The 20,171-nt window shown below is 45.5% G+C and overlaps 1 protein-coding gene across 2 annotated transcripts; it reads left to right on the top strand.

Annotated features, from left to right (window-relative positions):
* The first annotated feature begins 3,011 nt into the window (after positions 1-3,011).
* On the top strand, positions 3,012-5,925 carry LOC103648219 (receptor kinase-like protein Xa21). Of its 2 annotated transcripts, none has more exons than XM_035965007.1 (2): positions 3,012-3,229; positions 3,367-5,925. In XM_035965007.1, the coding sequence occupies exon 2, from the start codon at positions 4,776-4,778 to the stop codon at positions 5,790-5,792; it is 1,017 nt and encodes a 338-aa protein (XP_035820900.1). In that variant the 5' UTR covers positions 3,012-3,229; positions 3,367-4,775; the 3' UTR covers positions 5,793-5,925. The 2 variants fall into 2 exon arrangements, with proteins under 2 accessions (XP_035820900.1, NP_001339542.1); NM_001352613.1 differs by having other exon boundaries at positions 3,131-3,229; positions 3,367-4,658.
* Positions 5,926-20,171: the final 14,246 nt, after the last annotated feature.

Genomic DNA, 20,171 nt, shown 5'->3' with positions numbered 1-20,171 from the left:
TGTCTTACTAATTTCTAAGTACTTAAGTGCCATACTTATGAATTTATTTATTATGAATAGTAAAATCTATATCCTCATTTGACCGAAAATACGTGGCCTAGTGTTTCTATTTTAATTTCTTATATCGCGTATATCAGTACTAACCGATTATCGCTCCATACACTAAAGCAAAATTAACTATAAACATTTCTAGTATAAAAATCACTAAGTTAGTGAATAATGACCGTACTCATTTTAAAATTATAAAATCATAAGCATTTTAAAATATTGTCGCGAGATTCGATTTGGTTACACGTATATATCGGAATCTCTAAAATCAGACACGAATCGCCAAATCGCATCATCATTACAACAATAATACACAAGATCCATAAAGTAATTTAAAACATGATTTAGAAAATACATTAACGGATTGGGATTGTCTTCAACCTTGGGTGAACGGACGACGGCGAACAGCGTAGGTACGGTCACGGGATGCTGCGTGGGCGACGAAGCTCCGGCGGGGAACGCGGATGGTGAGCACGAACTCCGGCGACGACGTGCGGATGCGGACGGTCAGGCAACGAGCTTCACGACGGTGATTACGTGGGCGACGAGTGGCAACGGCACAACAATACGTTGTCGCGAGTTGATCAAGGACGTGGCTCTGTGCAGTGGGCGAGCAAGAAATGTGAGAAAGAGAGAGGGAGCTCTGGGAGAAAGAGAGCTCGGCTGTGGGGAGAGAAGAGAGGAGCTCGGCTACCCCGTTTTATAGAGGAGAGGGAGGGAAGTGAAGGGTCAGCCGGGGAGGGAGAGAGGTGGCCGGTCTTCATGGTTACCATTAATGGCATCCGCATCAATGGAGGGAGGGAGAAACGGTGGCATTGAACTCCATTAACGAAGGGAAACGGACGCGGGGCGGACGGCGTCGACGGCTCGGCTTCGGACGTTGGTCGGATGGCGTGCAGTTAGGCGCGGTCGGGTGTAGGGCGCTGCTCGCGTCTTCGGTCGGCGTCGAGCCTGCGTGCTTGGGTCCTGCGCGCGGTCGGGTGTGCGGCGCCGCGGCTGGGCGCGGTGCGTAGGGCGCCGGGGTGGCTGGAGCGCTCGTGCGCGAGCTCCTGGCGCGGTTGGAGCGTCGGGGCTGGGCGTGCGGTCTCCTGGCGGGTCGCGGCCAGCGCGTGCTTGGCGCTCGGGGTCGCGCGGGTTAGGGACGCTCGGATGCGTGCAGGGGCGCACTGCCCTGGCGCGATGGCTGGCGGCTGCTGGCCTCCTGGCGTTCGGTTGAAGCAGGGGAAAGGAGAGATAGAGAAGAGAGGGAAGAGAGCAGGAGAGAGGGAGATGGGAGCAAGCGGCGGCTGGCTACAGGGCGCGCGACGGCTTAGGGTTAGGGAAGGGGCATGGCGCGGCCGGCCTTACATGGGCCCTGGTGGGCTGGTTTAGTTTAGGGGTTTTTTTGTTTTTTTTTTCTAATTTCGAAATACCTATTCAAATAATCATAAAATTTATAATAATCAAACCGAAATTATATATAAATAAAATATAAATTCTTGGACTAATACTTATTATATTATTTATGTGAATTTTCATTTAAGAGAAATGATATTCCATATTCAAAATCAATCATGAGCATTCAAAAATCATTCCAAATGAAATAAATAACAAACACTTCAATGGAAAATTTATTATCATAAATACAATTATTAACGAAATGTATTTTTTTTATTTAATGATTTTCATAGTGTCACAACCAGTATAAACATTGCACCCACCGTGCACGCCCTCCGGATCCCGGAATGTGCACAATAAATTTACTTGTCGGAGTGAGGTTCGAAACACTGACAGATCTAATCTAGTAACCTAGTCGTATGGGAGTCCAACTCTATATAATCACAAGTGTGCTTCCTTATCCGTTAGGATCCTATCATATATCTTAGGACTCTGTCTTGTATGTTGTGATTTTGTCATAACTGTTTAGGACTCTAACTTGTCTCTTCTATTCCAATAATATCTTTATCATATTTGTACTTTTGGGGTCCTCATATTAGACCCTCAAAAAATCACGACGATTGAGTCTAGAGACTCAAGGTAGGAGATGACTATGATGAGTGGGTTCTACGCGTCAGTCACTAGCTGCGATTGAGAGTCCACATGCGTGGGCGCAATCTCGAGGTAAAAAACAGATTCACAGATTACGTATTCGGCCCGGTTTGCCTCGGGCATGGTGAAAGCGTGGACGACCCACTGAAGTTTAGACTTTTTTCGAAATATTTATTTCCTTGATTTATTTTAATTCTAGAGAAATCTAGAATCAATATTTAAACCACGAAAAGTATATCTTGAAGGTTCCGAAAATTCTAGGAAACATTCGAAAGGTCTATTATTTGGACACGAGGAATATGAATAAAATATCTAGAGCCTATAAAAAGATTTTAGAGCCTTCTAATAAATATCTAATAGCAGTAGGAGAACGAGAATAATTGCTAGAAAAATTTGGTAAATTCTTAGGAGAACCTATTCGATAGATAAACATGTTTTGAAACATTTGAACTCAAAGAAACCCAATAGCACACACAAGCAAGCAAGCAACACACACAAGATCAATTAATTTTAGAAAATAAATAATTGTTTTTTTTCTTACGTTAAAGTTCCCTGTAAAATAAATTAGCTTGCCAAAATCTTAAAATTATGCTTGCATCTAATTATTCGTTTTGTATTGGCATCCTGAAATTTGGGAATTCCAGGGCGTGACAACTGACAACCATCTAACACCACAATAATTACATGAAAAAAATAAAAATAAAACTACATTTCGCAATTTATAACAGTCGTCAGAACTAGTAGTGCATGCATGTGCATACAAAATGACTCGACCCGGTGCCGTGCCAGTGAGGGCAAATCATGATCATCGTTTTAATTTGTAGCGTTCCCGGTCCCCACAAAAAACAGCAATAGACGATTCCAAGTGCAGAATTGTGACCGTATAGAAACTGGGGAGATATCCCGGGGCTGAAAAGTAATGAACACTACTAGAGTATTTAATTTAGATAAGGAGTAGAATTAAGCAGGAGGTGTTCGTGGGGCTCAAGATCGTCGGTCTCCTCTCCTGGTCAAGATAACGGTTGCAAGTGTGTGGTGCCCCGGCCTTTTTAATGACAGTATATATAAACCACTGGGCCTCAACTAGTTGAGCATAAAATCACCCACACACCCAGCCCAGCAGCCAGCACCGATCGAGTCATCCTTAATTACCGTATGTGCTCTTCCTGCTCTTATTAGCTACTACAGTACTTATTTCTTATTTGCAGCTTTGCTCTTATTAGTTACGAACATGCCAGTGAAGAAGTAAACCCTGTCTGCTGCTTTTGTATATGTGTTAATTAATTGCAGGTAATAATATGAAGGCCGCCATGATTGTTGTTGAAGTAGTACTGGCGCTACTGCTGTCCTATGGGGCGGGACATGCCGACTGCGCAACGACGACCATCCCCCAGAACAGCAACAGCACGGCCGACATGCTTTCCCTGCTCGACTTCAGAAAGACAATCAGCAGTGATCCAGGAGGTTTCCTCACATCCTGGAACACTAATAACAGTAGCGCCGCCGACTACTGCGGCTGGAATGGCGTTACATGCAGCAGAAAGCACCCAGGGCGGGTCATTGAACTCAACCTCAGCAGCCAAAGCTTGCAAGGCCGAATCTCTTCATCTCTCGGTAACCTAACCTTCCTTCGAATACTGGACCTGTCCTCCAACATGCTAGCTGGGCCAATACCGCCTAATATCGGTTCCCTCTTTCACCTTAAAATTCTCTACCTTGATTCTAACAACTTCACTGGAGCCATCCCGTCCAGCCTGGGCAACATCTCCAAGCTAGAACAGCTCGTGCTCCAGGATAATCAGCTCATAGGCACCATACCTCAAGATCTTGGCAATTTATCAAATGTGAATAGATTGTTGCTAGCACATAATATGCTATCAGGTAGCATCCCGACAATCATTCTGAACCAACGTAACCTTATGATTCTGGACCTGGGTGCGAATTATCTACGTATGATGTTGCCATCTAATATTGGCCATACCCTTCCTCAAATCGGCGCGCTTTCCCTGTACAATAACATGTTCTACGGTCCAATCCCAGCATCGCTAGGAAACGCTTCAATTCTCGTGATATTAGACTTGACAGCTAACAGTTTCACTGGACATGTACCTAGTTCTTTGGGAAATCTAACCTACCTGTACTTCCTGCAACTAGAACAGAACAACCTCGAAGCAAATGATAATGAGGGATGGGAATTCATAGATGCATTGGGCAAATGTATGTACTTGCAACACCTCTTATTATCTAGCAATCAGCTACAAGGAGCCATACCTTAGTAACCAAGTTCCCGGATCATTGGGATCGAGAAATGGAAACGTGGTACACGGTACACACTACTAAAATTAGGATTTAACACTACGGAAACGAGATTGTTCCCATGTTCCTGGAGCGGAACGAACGTTTCCGTAATGAGTGTTAGAACTATATTAGGGTTTATGGGATCTCCCTTGTACATTTACCATTTCACCCCTCTGTTTGTAATGGGCCAGACCCAACTCAGTCTATTAATATTCAGGCACACCCTAGTGTAGGGTTAGGGTTTCTATTATTCCAACATGATATAGAGCCTGGTTTCTCCCTCCCTTCCCTGTCTCAGCCGACCGCCAAGTTTCTCTGGCCGCCGCCCTCCCTTCCCCTGCCCAGCCGGCCGCCAGTCCTCTTTGGCCGCCGCCCTCCCTCCCCTTTCCTGTTCGTCTGCCATGGACCCTCCGCCCCCGTCCGAGCAACCCGCCGCCGCGGCCCTGGGCACGGCCGCCGCCGCGGGTCTGGGCGCTACTCTTGCCGTGCAGGGCGCGGGCGCAGCCGGGCTGGGCATGGCCGCAGCCGCCAGGCTGGGCGCGGCCACTGCTGCTTCGCTGGCCGCAGCCGTCTCCGCCGGCCTGCGCACGAGCGCCCTCGACGACCTCGCCACAACCCTGGCTGCCGCCGACCTCGCTGCTGCGCACAGGGCAGCCGCAGCCACCTCCGTCGGACACCACCAGCTTGCTGCTGCGCACAGGGCAGCCGCAGCCACCTCCATCGGACACCACCAGCCGTGCCACTGCCGTGAGCCCTGCTCCCCGTGCCCCATGACGCACCTCCCCTCGTCCAGCGCCGCCGATACTCCCACCACGGCCAGCGCGCGTGCTACCGGCCTCGTCCCCTCCGGGTTTGGCCTCCCGGGCTACCCGACGTGCGTCGACGCTCTCACCGGTCTACCCTCGCCGACACGTCTCCCCAGACACCCGCCCCCTGGGTTCTCCACCACTCGGCCGCTCGTCGCCGACGCCACCTGGGCTTCCCCGCCGCCCTCCACCGACCCCACGCTGGCCTCTACCATCGCCACCATCCAAGCTACCCTGGCCACCTCGCAGGAGCGTGAGCGCGCCGCGTCCGGCGCTCTAGAACAGGAGCGCGCCCTGGCTGCCACACTGACCGCCCAAATGGCCACTGCGCAGCATCTCGTCATCGGGCCTCCTCCGGTCGACCAGGCGACAACCCCGCCCACCCAGAGGCTCCCCACGCCTCTAGACTCGATGTTGACCACATCGTCGCTCTCCACGCCCAGACGGCCGGACTACAGGACATTCGGTCCCTCGTGTCCGTCGTTTTGGACCTGGCGTCCTCCCACTATCCTCGCTGGAGGGGGCAGGTCCTTCTCACCTTGTGGCGCTACGCCCTCGACGACCACGTCCTCGACGACGTCGCCACCCTGCCGTCCCGAGCTTGGTCCCTGATGGACTCCGTGGTCCTCTACTGGCTCCACGGAACCATCACCGTTGAGCTCCAAGACATCATCCGCGACCAGGAGGACATGGGCCGTCAGGCGTGGCTCGCTCTCGAAGAATAGTTCCTCGGGAATCGGGACGCTCGCGCCTTGCACCTCGACGCCCAGTTCCACCTGTTCTCTCAGGGGACCTCTCCGTGGACGAGTACTGCCGCCAGATGAAGGGCATGGCAGACTCTCTCCGTGACCTCGGCGAGCCTGTCGCGTGACCGGACCTTGGTGTTGAACCTTCTGCGTGGCCTCAGCCCCCGCTATGGCCACATGAAGGCTCTCATCAAGAGGACCGTTCCCTTTCCCACATTCCATGCCGTCAGGAACGAGCTTCTCCTCGAGGAGCTCACCATGGCGTCTGAGGCCCCTACTCCGGCTCCGGCGCTCTACAGCGCTCCTCCCGGCGGTCAGGCACCTTCAGGGGGGCCGGCCCCTCGCTCTTCGTTCGATCGGGGCCCCTACCCGCCCCACACCTGCCATCCCTGTGGCCCCTCGTTAGGCGTCCGCCACCGACGGAGGTCGTCGTCCCCGCAAGGGTGGCCGTGGGGGTGGTGGCTCCTCTCGTGGTGGTCCCCCCGGCCGGGGTGGCGGCCAGGCGTGGCCGTCATTCTATAACCTCTGGACCGGGACCATCACCATGTGGCCGAGACAGGCCCCACGTGCCTCCCGTCCCCCGGCGCCAGCTCTCCTGACTGCGCCGCCCTACGGCGTGCCCACGTCGCATCCGGCTCCGCCCCAACTGTTGCCCCCGGGGACCCCCACGATAACTTGGTCCCCGTTGTCTGGAGGTTGGGACAACGCCTCCCTCGCTGCCGCTTTCAGCACCATGGCGATGACCCCTCCTTCCTCCGACTGGGTGATCGACTCTGGTGCCTCCTACCACACCACTCCCACTACAGGCACGCTCTCTTGCTCCCATCCCCCCATTCCTCTCATCCTTCATCGATCGTCTTCAGAAACAGTTCCACTCTGCCGGTCACCTCAGTAGGTGCCTCGGTTCTCCCTGGACCGTTCTACCTCAACGACGTTCTCGTAGCCCCCCACATCACTCATAATCTCCTCTATGTTCGTCGTTTCACCACTGACAACTCCTGTTCCATTGAGTTTGACCCCTCTGGTTTTTCTGTGAAGGATCTGGCCACCAGGACTCCCCTCGCCCGCTATGACAGCTTGGGGCCCCTCTACACGCTCCGGCCATCCACCTCCGGCACGTCTCCGCCTCCTGCCCTGGTATCCACCACCTCCTCCACCACTTGGCATCATCGTCTCGGACATCCCGGACCTGACATCATGACCAAGATTACCAGTAGCCTAGATCTTTCATGTAGTAGGGGACATTTTGAGGGCCTCTGTCATGCTTGTCAGTTAGGCCGGCATACTCGTCTCCCATTCACCACTTCTTCTTCTCAGGATGAGCAGGCTTTTGACCTGGTTCATTGTGATCTCTGGACCTCTCCTGTACTCAGTCTTTCTGGTTATAAATACTATTTGGTGATTTTGGATGACTTCTCCCATTTTCTTTGGACTTTTCCTCTTCGATTGAAGTCTGACACGCTCACCACCCGCACACACTTCTTTGCCTGGGTCTCCACCCAGTTTCACCGCCCGGTCCGTGCCCTGCAGTGTGACAATGGTTAAAAACGGTTTAAATAATTTCATTAAACGGTGGCTAAATAGATACATGTAAACGGAAAACATTTGTTTAAATGGCCATTTAGCGTTTAGGGTTTAGCATATATAGGATAACACTGATTTTGGCATGTCAAAATATAATTATTTCCTAATAAAAAGAATGCAAGATTCTCCATATTTCGAATGAGCAAAAGAACTACTAGCACTGACCAAGCTCGCAAAAAGATCTGTACCATAACTTAAATCTAATCCAAGAAACACCAAACCATAACATTCATCAGAAAATATAGTGAAATAAAGGCAGTACTGGTAGTTTTTTATTATGAATATTATGCCTCTGGATGTTTATATTCAGCAGAACATTATAGGATGATCTCTAGCTACATCAGGACATGAGAACTTTTTAACTAGCATATACCGTGTTTTCAGTGACAACTCGAAATCTTCCATGTAAAGAAACACCAGCACCTCCACCCATGACAATTCCGGTAAGAAGAGAAACCTATAAATAATATTTAGAGGCAATGAGCAAAGAAGCGGTACTTACAGTGAATCACTATGAATGAATAATGAAGCTCACCTGAGGTTTGATATATATTGCAATTATGTAGATTAACGAATATATATCTCGGAACATATCAGCGCCCCGTTTCCAGCTTTCTAATCCAATGCAAGAAATAAGCACATAGCACAACCAACAGAACATGTACAATATTAGACCTATTTATAATATGTAATATGGGTTAACAGAAGCTACTGAAAAACATATAAATAAATCATCATTGGACATTAGATATGGTAGAGGCTAGCTAAAGTTATACTCTCCCTCTATCCTCAAAAGACTACAATTTTCACCTACTATGAATGAGTCAAACAACTTTTAACGTTCAACAAATTTATAAAAAAAAAAATCACAAACGTTTACCATACTAAATAAATACACTTTGATTATAGAATATATTTTTATAAGAAACCTAGATTTTTTTTCAAATAAACTAGATCAAACATAAAAGAGTTTGAATTGTTCAAAAACTAGTATTTCATTTTTTTTGGATGCATGGAGTATATGTACCATTATATATTGACTGGACACCCGCAACAATATCACCTCCAGCACAAAATGCGCTTCCATTCCCCTGAAAACATGTGATAAACTCAATACAATGACAAACAGTAGGATCAACATATGGGTTGTTGTAAAAAGTAAAATTATAATTATTATCGTTTCAATTTTAGAAGTGCTAATAGCAAGAAATGAGAAATAAATTTGCACCGCTAGATAATATAGAATTTTCAGAGACGATCAAAAACCATTTTCAGTTGCGGCCGAGCAACCCACCCCACTTAATCATCTATTGAGGTTAGTTTGAAAGCAAGACAAAATTGATGATATTGAGGACTGATTTGGTGGACAGGGATCACGAGGGAATTCATAGGTGAGGAATCCTCTTAGCAATGACATTTCTCACCTATGGATCCCCTCGTGATCTCTGTTCACCAAATCAGCCAAGAGGCTAAAATTCCCTTTTCTATTCAATTTTGAATAGCAAGGATAATTTAGCCTCTCCAATCTCCTCGTTCCTCTACTCACAAACATGCCCCTGAGGGCATGTACAACTGTGAGACCAATGATCAGTTTTTAAGTATAAGAGATAGGTAAGAGACTGCATGATACACTTCTGAGCCTATAAATTATAAATACAATTAAGAAACAATACGTAGAAAAAGTTGTGAATAGACGAACTATTCGGGAAGAGCCAGTCTCTTGATTTTTTTCCACTTACAATTAAGAAACATGGCCACTTATATATATGTTAGACCACTAACCACCTCAAATATTGAATTAATAAAGTGGTACGAGATACCTTCATAATCAACAGTTTAACTCCATCATCTTTCACATAATCAGTGAAACACCTCAGGAGTCCCTTAATCTGCAACATGAAACAATATTAACAGTGATTATGTTGTACCCAATTATTGTCCTAAAATTAAGTAATACTAGGCTCTAGGCACCTCTTAAGTCAAAAACGTACCATTGCTGAGGAGAGTACGTTCAGCTGCTTTGGCCTATTTAAAATGAGTGTCCTTGTCTTGCCATCTGCTTCAACCAAAAGCTAGAAAACAGATAGAGGATATATTAGGGGAAAAGAATTACTTTGAGTTCTGATGCAAACAAACATGAATCAACTGTAATCACTAGTAGAAAAGAGCTCAAAGCCTGCGGCACCCATAAATTATCACTGGCGGTTTCAGTTATCACGCGCCAGTAAAAAAAACAAGGTGGACCCGACTTAGGAACCGCCAGTGGAAACCCATTTTCACTGGCGGTTATCTTAACACAACCGCCAGTGGAAATAGGGTATTTCCACTGGCGGTTGGTGTAACAGAACCGCCAGTGGAAACCTATTTCCACTGGCGGTTGGTGTAACAGAACCGCCAGTGTAAAGACCCTATTTACACTGGCGGTTGTGTTAAGATAACCGCCAGTGGAAATAGGTTTCCACTGGCGGTTTTTCAAACCAACCGCCAGTGAACTGTCTGTTATAAAATACCCATCTTCCCCGCGACAGTGAACTGTATGCTCGCAGCCAGCTTCCATTGGAGGCGATTTTGGAGGTCCAGATTTCACAAAAATATAAGGGGGGAGGTTTTGGTCTTCATTTCTTGGAAGAAGGTGGATAAGAAAGGTTGGTTTATGTTTCTTTGTCAATTTTTGTTCATTCTTGCTCAATTTTAGCCACATTTTGGATCTAGGGTTTCACATGTGAGAGAGAAGAGTATAGATAGGTAATTTTCTCTATTTTCTCAAATGAGGTTGCATAAGATGGTTAGTTTTTGTCTATTCCCTCTCTTTTTCACGTTTCCTGGCCGTGTACAAGGAATCTCGTCTAAGGAAGGATGGAAGGAAGGATTCGGACAACAGTGGGAAGGTCTGTACAGGAAACGTGATCGATACAAGGAAGAGATGGCGGATTATTTTAAGTTGGAGGCCAAGAAAGAGTTCAAAGCCATGATGTCTCAAATGCTATCGAATCCTCCTCCAGAATTGATGCAACAGTTGGCGAGTGCGATGTCTGTTCAACAGATGACCACTCCACAAATACAAATAATTCCAGCAGCTCAACCGCCGGCTTCCACAGATTGTACGACATTACCAAGCTCTGTTGCTTCAACGGGAAATAAGGACCGTTATCCAGTTGATGACATCACAAGGCCTGTGGCGTGCGCACTGGTTATAAGATATGGTATTAACAATAAACGTACAAAGAAAGTAGCCACAGGCCTTGCGATCCCAGGACGCAAGTTCCATGGAAACGATATTCCAGATGATTATTGCAAAGTAGAAGTGACGACGGTCGTCCAAGGATCCGAGGACGACATGCTAGACATCCCTGGGCCCGAAGGTATCGAGAAACTTGGACAAGCTATCAAGAATTTTATCCTTTGGCCTCGAAGGGATGTCGATTTGCTTGATTGGTCGAATTCGCCGCAGGCGTCGCAGGCCCAACCGTCTCCGCCTTCTCAAATTTTTGCTCCTATTGTACATCCATCATCCTCACCTCCTCAAACTTCACATGCTGCTCCTCATCCTTTTTCTGACCCACCGTCTCCGCCACAAGCATCACCATTCAGGGCTCCACCACCTTCTCCTTCCCATCCTCTTGGTGACCCACTGTCTACGCCACCATCAAGGGATCCACCTTCTCCACAGCCATCAAACGATCCAAGGCCATCAAAGAAATCTAAACTTCCTATTCCAAAATTGGTGTCCCCGTATCAGAAAAAGAAGAGTAAAGCTACTACTGCTGGCACAGTTCGGTTTTTGAAAGGGATTGGACGGAGCCTCACGTCACAAACTGTTGATTTGGCCGAGCACGAGGAGTCTGCAAAAAAGGCTGAGGCAATGGCCGCAAAGATAAAGAAGCCAACTAAGGCAGATTACAAAAACGTGCCTAAAAAATATGTGCCGGGCAGACCTCTGCTACCTCTTGAGAAACTAAGAAAGGTCCCGGCTGGTGTTAAAAGGTTGCATGACTGGTACATGCGGGCATCATCGGTTGGCATCGACACCATCAGTGTGCATATACCAGACCATGCTTTTATTGGTTCGAACCAAAAGGCCGTTGTTACATTCGAGGACATGTGGTTAATGATGAACCTTCAGAGACTCGACGTGCAACTTGTAACGATGTTTGCATTGTAAGTGTCGCTCATACTTCCACATATGTGTGTTATTATTAGTGAGCTGTATAAAATTTCAATATCTGACATGCACGTGTGACTTGCAGAATGCAACATGATCAGCAGGAGATTCTTTACGGTACCAAGCCCAATGCTAGTGCCAGTAAAAGGGTTGGGTATCTCAACCCAATACTTATATCCGAGGAAAGCCACACTTTTAGAATCGGGAAAGACAACGATGAAATAAGGGGAAAGACGGACGAAGAAGTTGAGAAGCGTATAAAGGAAATGAAGAAGGATTTTGAAGCTCGATACGCCACATACATAGGACATGCAATGCTTCAATTTCAAGACAGGGAAGCCATAATGGCCCCGTACAACTTTAAGTAAGTGTGATTTTGCATAAATAAAATTAATAATTTCAATACACATGCATCACAAATTTGATTCGTACAGGGACCACTGGATATGCTTCCTCATTTATCCTAAGGTTGGAAAGGTGCTGGTGCTCGACTCCTTGAACTTCGACCCTTCGACATATGCAACATTCCTCAGCATCTTAGAGCTGTAAGCCTTTTCTATGCATGCATACTTTTATCGATTAAAATTTGAGAATAACATGGTGATTCTATTTGAGATCACAGTGCTTATAGATTCTATAAGATGAAAGGTGGAAAGTACGACCTGTCGAAAAAACTCGTGCCACTAGACATCCATCATCACTGGCCGGTAAGTATGTGATTTTATGAATACATATCATACACAATGTTGCAACTAAATAACCAATCTCCCGTTATGTAGTGCCACAAGCAACCACAAGGATCGGTCCTATGTGGATTCTATGCGTGCGAGTTCATGAGAGTGAACGGACGATACATCACGAACCCTGACAAGGTATTATTAGTAATAGTTAAGTATGTATTTATGTCATTAAAGATGCAAATGTGTTATTGTTGAGTATAAATAGATAATGTTTATAAAATTCCTTTACAGCAATTTCAACGAGGAAACCCGGAGAACTTGACCGAAGCTGCATTGTATGGCATAGTCGAGGACCTCTGCACATTCATATTGAAAGAGGTCATTCCCGCAGAAGGAAAATATCACGATGCTTCCGGGACATTAGCTTTGCCAGAGTTCAGAATACTAACAGAAATTAGTAGATTATCTCTTAGCCGAGATAGTTATTAGAGCTTAGGTGAAAACTTATGATGTATAGAATGCATGAAGCATATATGGTTGTAAACAGAATACTTTGATGTATATAAATGTATGATAGAATTTAATTTCATGTTGCTTTCAATATCAATATAGATATATATATATATATGTTTGTGTGTGTGTAAATAAATAAATATATAATTCAGTATTGTTTGAAATTTTGAAAAAAGGCGGGAAAACTTCCACTGGCGGTTTTATAAAGAAAACCGCCAGTGAAAAGTGCATTTCCACTGGCGGTTCGTTAAGAAAACCGCCAGTGTAAATGCATTTCCACTGGCGGTTTTCTTTATTCAGCCGCAAGTGGAAATGCACTTTTCACTGGCGGTTCGTTAAGAAAACCGCCAGTGAAAATGCACTTTTCACTGGCGGTTCCAAAATAACCGCCAGTGGAAATGCTGATTTCCACTGACCCCTAGCACTGGCGGTACTGAAAAACGCCAGTGTAAATATGTTTATAACCGCCACTATAGAGCTTCTGTGTACTAGTGAATTAATCAGGAGGCATACATAATGCATGGAACAAAACAAGCTAGTGACGCCAAAGTGATTCATCTCCATGGAACCATGCACTCACTGTATGTAGCTGGAAAAGCTAGCTGCAAGAGAAAGGGGCTACTCGAGTCAAGGAACCTGCTCTGAATCGCCACCAACAGCACTGCCGGTGTCCATATCTATCTCTTCCTCCCTTGGACGAGGATGACATTGACTTGCCTGTGCTCTACTAATTGCTGCTTTATTTGCATTGCTCAGGATGACGGGACTTCACCAATATTTATAGGAGAACTCACAAGGAAAATTGCTAAGCATCTGTTGGTGCGCTACTTCTGTTTCATTGTTTCCAGTCAGGCCTGTTAGTTATTTAATTAATTCATGTTGCATCATCACTGTTGATTTTTTTTTCTCGGCCCGGTAGTGCAATACAAAACCGGAACCTAGGGGAGTGTTTGGTTCGAAGAATTAATCATCCATTATAGATGAGGTGGTGCATCATGAGTTTATTTATAAATTTGGTGGAATAAACTTATTTCTTGTATTATTACTAATTATTAGACTATGAGAAATAAAGGTATCAGTAACAACGTTTGCTTACATATGGAAGATATATAGAGTGAGCAAACCCCAAACAATAGTCAACATTGCAGGGTACACTCCTGTCACTCAAAGTCTCCGGTCACATTGCAATAATCACCTCAGAGCCTCTCACCAGCTGCCAATGCAGCCCGGGCGACTGCCTCGACCAGCAGCAACGCAGAACGCTACGCTGGTTCAGTATAGTCCTGGAATTTCAGATTGTGTACAGCTAGCCTCCTGAATTCACTTGTTTACCATTTTCAAAAAAAAATTCACTTGTTTATTAATTACCAAGGATATTCCTGCATGCAGGAGGACCAGCAAGGCTAGTAGTCCTTGAATTTCAGATTGTGTAGTGTGTACAGCCTCCTGAATTCAGTTCTAACTTCTAAATCTACGACAAAGACTTAGTGGATGGGCACTGGGCAAGGTCTTTGTGAATATTTCCTGCTCATATCATTGGTACACCCAGTTAATCACAAGTACAACCACACAAATTTAAACAAAAGACGGCGAAAAAACCTTTCAGAGCACATGCAGAAAATTGTTACAGTTCACAAAACGTGCACGTAGCTTGCATCAGATTTCTGCTAATACCAAAGAAAATTGATTTACACACATACACCACGTTTTTGGATCTAAAGCATGAATGCACACTGACATATATATATGCGCACTCAACCTACCATATATAGGGCTTGGACTACCGGACACAGCTGGTTCAAAGAAAAAAATTGTGACCATTCAAAGAAAAAAAATGAAATTTTGAATTGCAAAACATGAGAATTTAACATCCATATTTGGGATATTAGACCATCATCTCCAACAGCTCCCCTATCTCATATTTTTTCAAACTTAACTCTTACAAACAGTGTCAAACAGTATAATCCATAGTACAGTGTTATCCCAAAATAACCATATTTGAGAATCGACGATTAATATAGAAGCCTTTTACGAGGGACGGTTCCTTGATGTGGCCGGCCGCCTCCGTTAACCAAAGAGGTTGAATAAAAAAAACGTTTATGTGGTAATGATCTAACCAATCTAGCATAGTCCCGTCAAAGAAGTCCAAATCTGCATACTCATTGCAATCTGAAACAACTGCACTCATCACAACATAAGAAATCACTAACAAAACCCCATAAAATTAACACCCTTCGTCTTTGCCTAATCCATTTACAAGGCATGCATCGAGCACCAACCACACCAGTTAATTATATATTGCTGCACTTCTCACCTAACCTGTTATACTATTAACGTCACGATCTTGAATTCATCTGGGCAATTCTTTTCGTTCGATGTGAGGAATATGTACGCGCATCTGTTTGTAGGTTGTCAGAATATAATTTTACGCAACACGTACTTGCTTTTTATGTACGTAATTTTACGCAGGTTCGACAGTTTAGGGCATATATATTGGTGCATTCATGCAGGACCACCAGCAATGCTAGGCTGCTGGTTCAGTTGTCCATCCCATTCACATTCCATATGATTGGTTGCCTCTGTTGCTTCGTCCTGAACCACTGGATGCGTTGACTTCGTCGAAGCGTATGTTTGGTTGCCTGCACCTGGAACGCGTGTGCTGCACGAGTGGATGCAAAACAAGTCATTTGGACACCAATTGTCTGCATCCTCTCGTACGGTTGAAACGACCGTATCCGGTTAGCCAGCTTCGCCTCAGCGTGTCTGCACGGGTGCAAGGAACCAATCAGCTGAATTCTGTACATGCAGACTGCTGAATTCACTTCTTTGTGCACGATATTATTCATGCAGGACGACCTGCATTGCTAGGCTGCTGCTGGTTCAGTTCTCCCCATGCCATTCACATTCTGTACACAGCCTGCTAAATTCACTTCTCTATACACAATTCATGCAGGACGTCCTGCAATGCTAGGCTGCTGCTGGTTCAGTACTCCATGCCTTTTGCATTGCGTACAGCCTCCTGAATTCACTCCTTTATGCAGGACAGGATGACGACCAACAACGCTAGGATGGTACAATATTATACATTTCTGTACATGTCATTTTCATGTGATGGTACGCGTTATGGATGGTGTCACCTATCTTGATCGCGATGCGGACAATTTGGAACCAAAGAGAAAAGAATACACATCCTTAGATGTTTTGCATTGTTTCCATAAAATAGGTTCGTGATTGGTTCTTGATTAGGAGCATGATTGGTTTTTGATTATGGGGTTTCTATAAAAATAAGGATAGTTTTATTAGGGATCAAGTAAGCCTCTCTATATACAAAGAAGATATGTATCAATCTAATCAAACAAAATGATTATCTTGCTTGGTCTTAAGGACCATCTCCCAGTCTCTTCCTCGCTCGCCTACTTTCTAAGCACAACCACAGCTCCTGATTGCAGCTAGGATAGACACCCCAGTCATCGATCTCCTATTCATACAACTTACATAACCACAGTAGGATTCCCTATGTTACCAATCATGGGGGTCCCATAGAATGGCTTGAGAAGCCCTACGATGAATACATCATGGAGACAAGCGCCCATTGGAACTGAAGGCAACAAGCCACCTGCTCAACACACTCTAGCACCTAAAAGGGCCACTATAGCATGGCCTAAGCTCACCCTTGGGATAGGACTCCAACAAGTGTGTCAGCTAGTGGAGGAGACGAAGCCACACCCAATCGCCCGTCACAAACTAAAGCTCACGATGGCATCTATCGTAGTAGGGCTTGCTGCATGCTAGGCCTAGAGAAGATGCTTAAGAACCTCCATGAGGAAGGCGTCATGGTCCTAAAGGAGGGCATCCAAGACCTCCATTTGAGCTACCCATGTGACGTGTGGAAGTATTGGCAGCGAGGGTCGGTTGTACACCAGTTAGAAGGGCATGGTGCGGAGTGTCAAGTGGAATGAAGTATTATAGAAATACTTTGTCCAAAGAAACTAGTGAACTAAAACATGCAAATGGCGCCCATGGTGCAACATAGGTACATGGTGATCACCATGCTGACGACATCTGACTAGTCGTTTGTTTGTGAAATGCCATGCTAAAGTAGAGCTTGACACCGATCATATTGAAGAAGTCACATCACATGTGACTAGTGAAGACTAGGTCATGGTTGCTGATAATGGAGGTGGGGAAGTGATGAGGACATCACTCCCATGGATACAAACAACACTCCTCAAGTTGACTCCCCAATTACTCGCGTATGCGCTCGACAATTGAATTTACAGGTGATCTCGTTCCTAAGTAATTATTCTTGTGCATTTGAGAGTAGCTAGTATGCTACCTAATGATTTAATTATACTTAGGAATAAAGGAGGGGACCAGCATAGGTGTATAAAAGTCCTTGGAGGCGAGGAGGACCAGCTAGGACGTCTGGATCAAGATGGAGGCCCAAACCGATTCAACTTCATTTCAGTTTCGGATTCTAGGAACAAACCGTAATAAAATGGGCGCCCAAGTCGCATACGGAGTCGGATTTGGACGTTCTTTATATGGATGGAAAGATAATTTCGAGGAGCTTCCAATGGCACCGGTTTCAGGTCCAAATTCGTCCAGAATCTATTCCGGCGCTACGACGCCGTCTTTTGGCCTTTTGGGCCGTGTATCTTCGTTGAGCCCATTAGGGGCGCGTCCAGGATTTTGCATAACCCTAGAGTCTTTGTTAATAGCCGCCATATTCTTGTTAGAGGCGGGTTTTTTCTTAAGTTAGATCTGTCAAGAACAGTTCACCGTAGATCGGTTTGTGAGACCCCAACTCGAGAGCTTAATCATCCATCCACAATTTTTCAGATTGTGTTCTTTCTCGTTCTTGCTTGTGTCTTCGATTCGCAGGCAAGGATTAGCCTTTGTGGCGAGGTCAATCGAGCAGCGCACGGTTGATAACCACAAGAGAAGTGGTGCTGCGATTGCGGGGTTCTAGTCTTGTTGATTGGAAGCTGGATCGTCTGTATGACATCTCCACCAAATCGATAGTTACCTTCACCTGACGGAAGATCGGGCACCCCCGTTCCTATCAAGAAGTCATATAGACAAACAACACCATTGAAGATAGCATGGGCAACCAAGGAAACTATGAATGGGTGGATGAGGGAGATGAAATGTGTGTACTTGGAATTTGCCAACAATGATGGGAATGATATGCTTTCTATGGACCTTATGGAGGCCCTCCATAAAGTCTAAGGAGATGTCAGCCTGCACCTAGGACGACACGTCGAGTGGTTGAAGGAGACCAGTCAGTCTCTTGTTGCATTGACATGTGACACATGTATCAATGTAATCTTATATGGACCTTATGGAGGCCCTCCATAAAGTCTAAGGAGATGTCAGCCAGCACCTAGGACGACACGTCGAGTGGTTGAAGGAGACCAATCAGTGTCTTGTTGCATTAACATGTGACACATGTATCAATGTAATCTTATGAGTGCCCAAATGCCAAGGATGTAGAAATCTATGTGAAATTGCTGAAGTGTCTTTTGTATCCCCTCATGGCTGATGGTATGGGCCAATACAAGCACCTGTGAACACAAGTTAGGACACAACAGCATGAGGACACACTTACTATGAAACAAGAAGTCATCGATGGTCTACCATGGTGCCCCAAGAGTAGCATCTTGGAGCATCTAGTGAAGGCAACCAACATCCTAATTGTTAGCAGTCGTAGCATAGATCTTGTCAAGTAGGTGCAAGAAGGGCCTAGAGAGGGCGGGCAACCATGTGTAGTCCACGGAGGTGTTGGTGTCACAACACGAGATGGTGTCTATCGTTGTGTTGAGGAATAGTTGACACCCTGTTGATCTACTAATGTTGTAGAATAGTTGATATTCACTGGACCAAGAGAAACTTGAGGTTATAGTTGTCAGTGTGAACAAGAAAGCGGTAACCCTAGAGGTATGACTACCAAGGTCGCACAACCTAAACCAGGTTGATGAGTTTACACTCATTTGTTGTAGCTTATGATGATGAGTGACAAAGGGTCAACTAAAGAAGGCCAGGGGACTAGTTTCCTCATGGAGGACGACACTAAAACCTGCACCCATAGCATCGTAGTTGATGATAATATATCGAAGTAAGTCTAGCATCTATAGAACTAGCCCCATGGAGAGGGCACACTTGAATGTCACAAACTCCTCCAATATTAGGTGTCTTAGCAAGGGCGTCATTGCGCAACAACTGTGTCAAAGGGAAAGCAATTGTATCAAAGTCTAATGTGAACATTCGATAGTAACCAGCCAGCCCCAGGAAGCTACACAAACCCCAGGGTGAGAGGGCCTCTAGCTAGGATGTGACAATATCCACATTGTCATTGTCCATGGTGACCCATTTGTGGAGATGACATTTTTGAGGTATGCGACTAATGACACCCATAGGAGCACTTTGACTGCTTCATGTGGAGGCCATGTGTTTGGAGGGCCTCATTGACAAGACAAACATACGATAGTGCTCGACCATGTTGAACTATAGATTAAAATATCATCAAAGTAAATGAGCACAAACCAGCAGATGTAGGGATAAAGGACAGTGTTCATGAGTGCCTCGAATATGGCGAGTGCATTGGAGAGGCTAAAGAACGTGATGAGGAACTCGAAGTGTCCATGGTGTGTATGAAATGCTATCTTCTCTATGTCTTTAGGATGCATTCACACATGGTTATTACTAGACTATAATCCACCTAGGTGAAGTACTTAGCATCATAGAGCTCACCAAGGAGTTCATCAACCATATGGATGGAGAACTTGTCCTTGGATGTCTTGTCATTTAGCGTACATTAGTCAATGTAGAACCACCAAGAGCCCTCTGCATTCTTGACTAGGAGTACTGGTGCCCTAAAGAAGAAGTGCTTAGCCAGATGATGACCTACTCTAGCATGGTAGTGCATTAACACTTGAGCTAATCCTTGTACAGCTGTGGGTAGCGGGAACAACATATGGCCATTAACACGTTGCCTGACGGTAGGTGAATTCAATGATCCTAGGTGAAAGGGAAATGTGCCCTTGGGCCATTTCTAGTTGTTTTGGTGATTAAATGCTCAACACACCACCTTGAATTAACATTCTTCATATGAGCATGAGCACAGGTTTAAATCAAGCAAATTGAAGATGTGAAGTCCAAATGTATTGGATTGGAAGACCAAAAAGTGCAACCTTGGGTAAAACTACAAAAACAGGAGGTTTAAATATTTGGATAAGTTGCACTTAGTTTCTTGCACCTTTGTTTGGCTACTAACTTCTTTGTGCAAGTAAATTGGCATTTGGAC

This window comes from Zea mays, chromosome 2 (genome assembly GCF_902167145.1).
Source record: "Zea mays cultivar B73 chromosome 2, Zm-B73-REFERENCE-NAM-5.0, whole genome shotgun sequence".
Classification (NCBI taxonomy): domain Eukaryota; kingdom Viridiplantae; phylum Streptophyta; class Magnoliopsida; order Poales; family Poaceae; genus Zea; species Zea mays.
This window is presented reverse-complemented; position numbering and strand designations above follow the sequence as displayed.

What these genes read in the sequence shown, in the direction of transcription:
- LOC103648219 (XM_035965007.1), top strand. Translation starts at nt 4,776, where the DNA reads ATGGACCCTCCGCCCCCGTCCGAGCAACCCGCCGCCGCGGCCCTGGGC.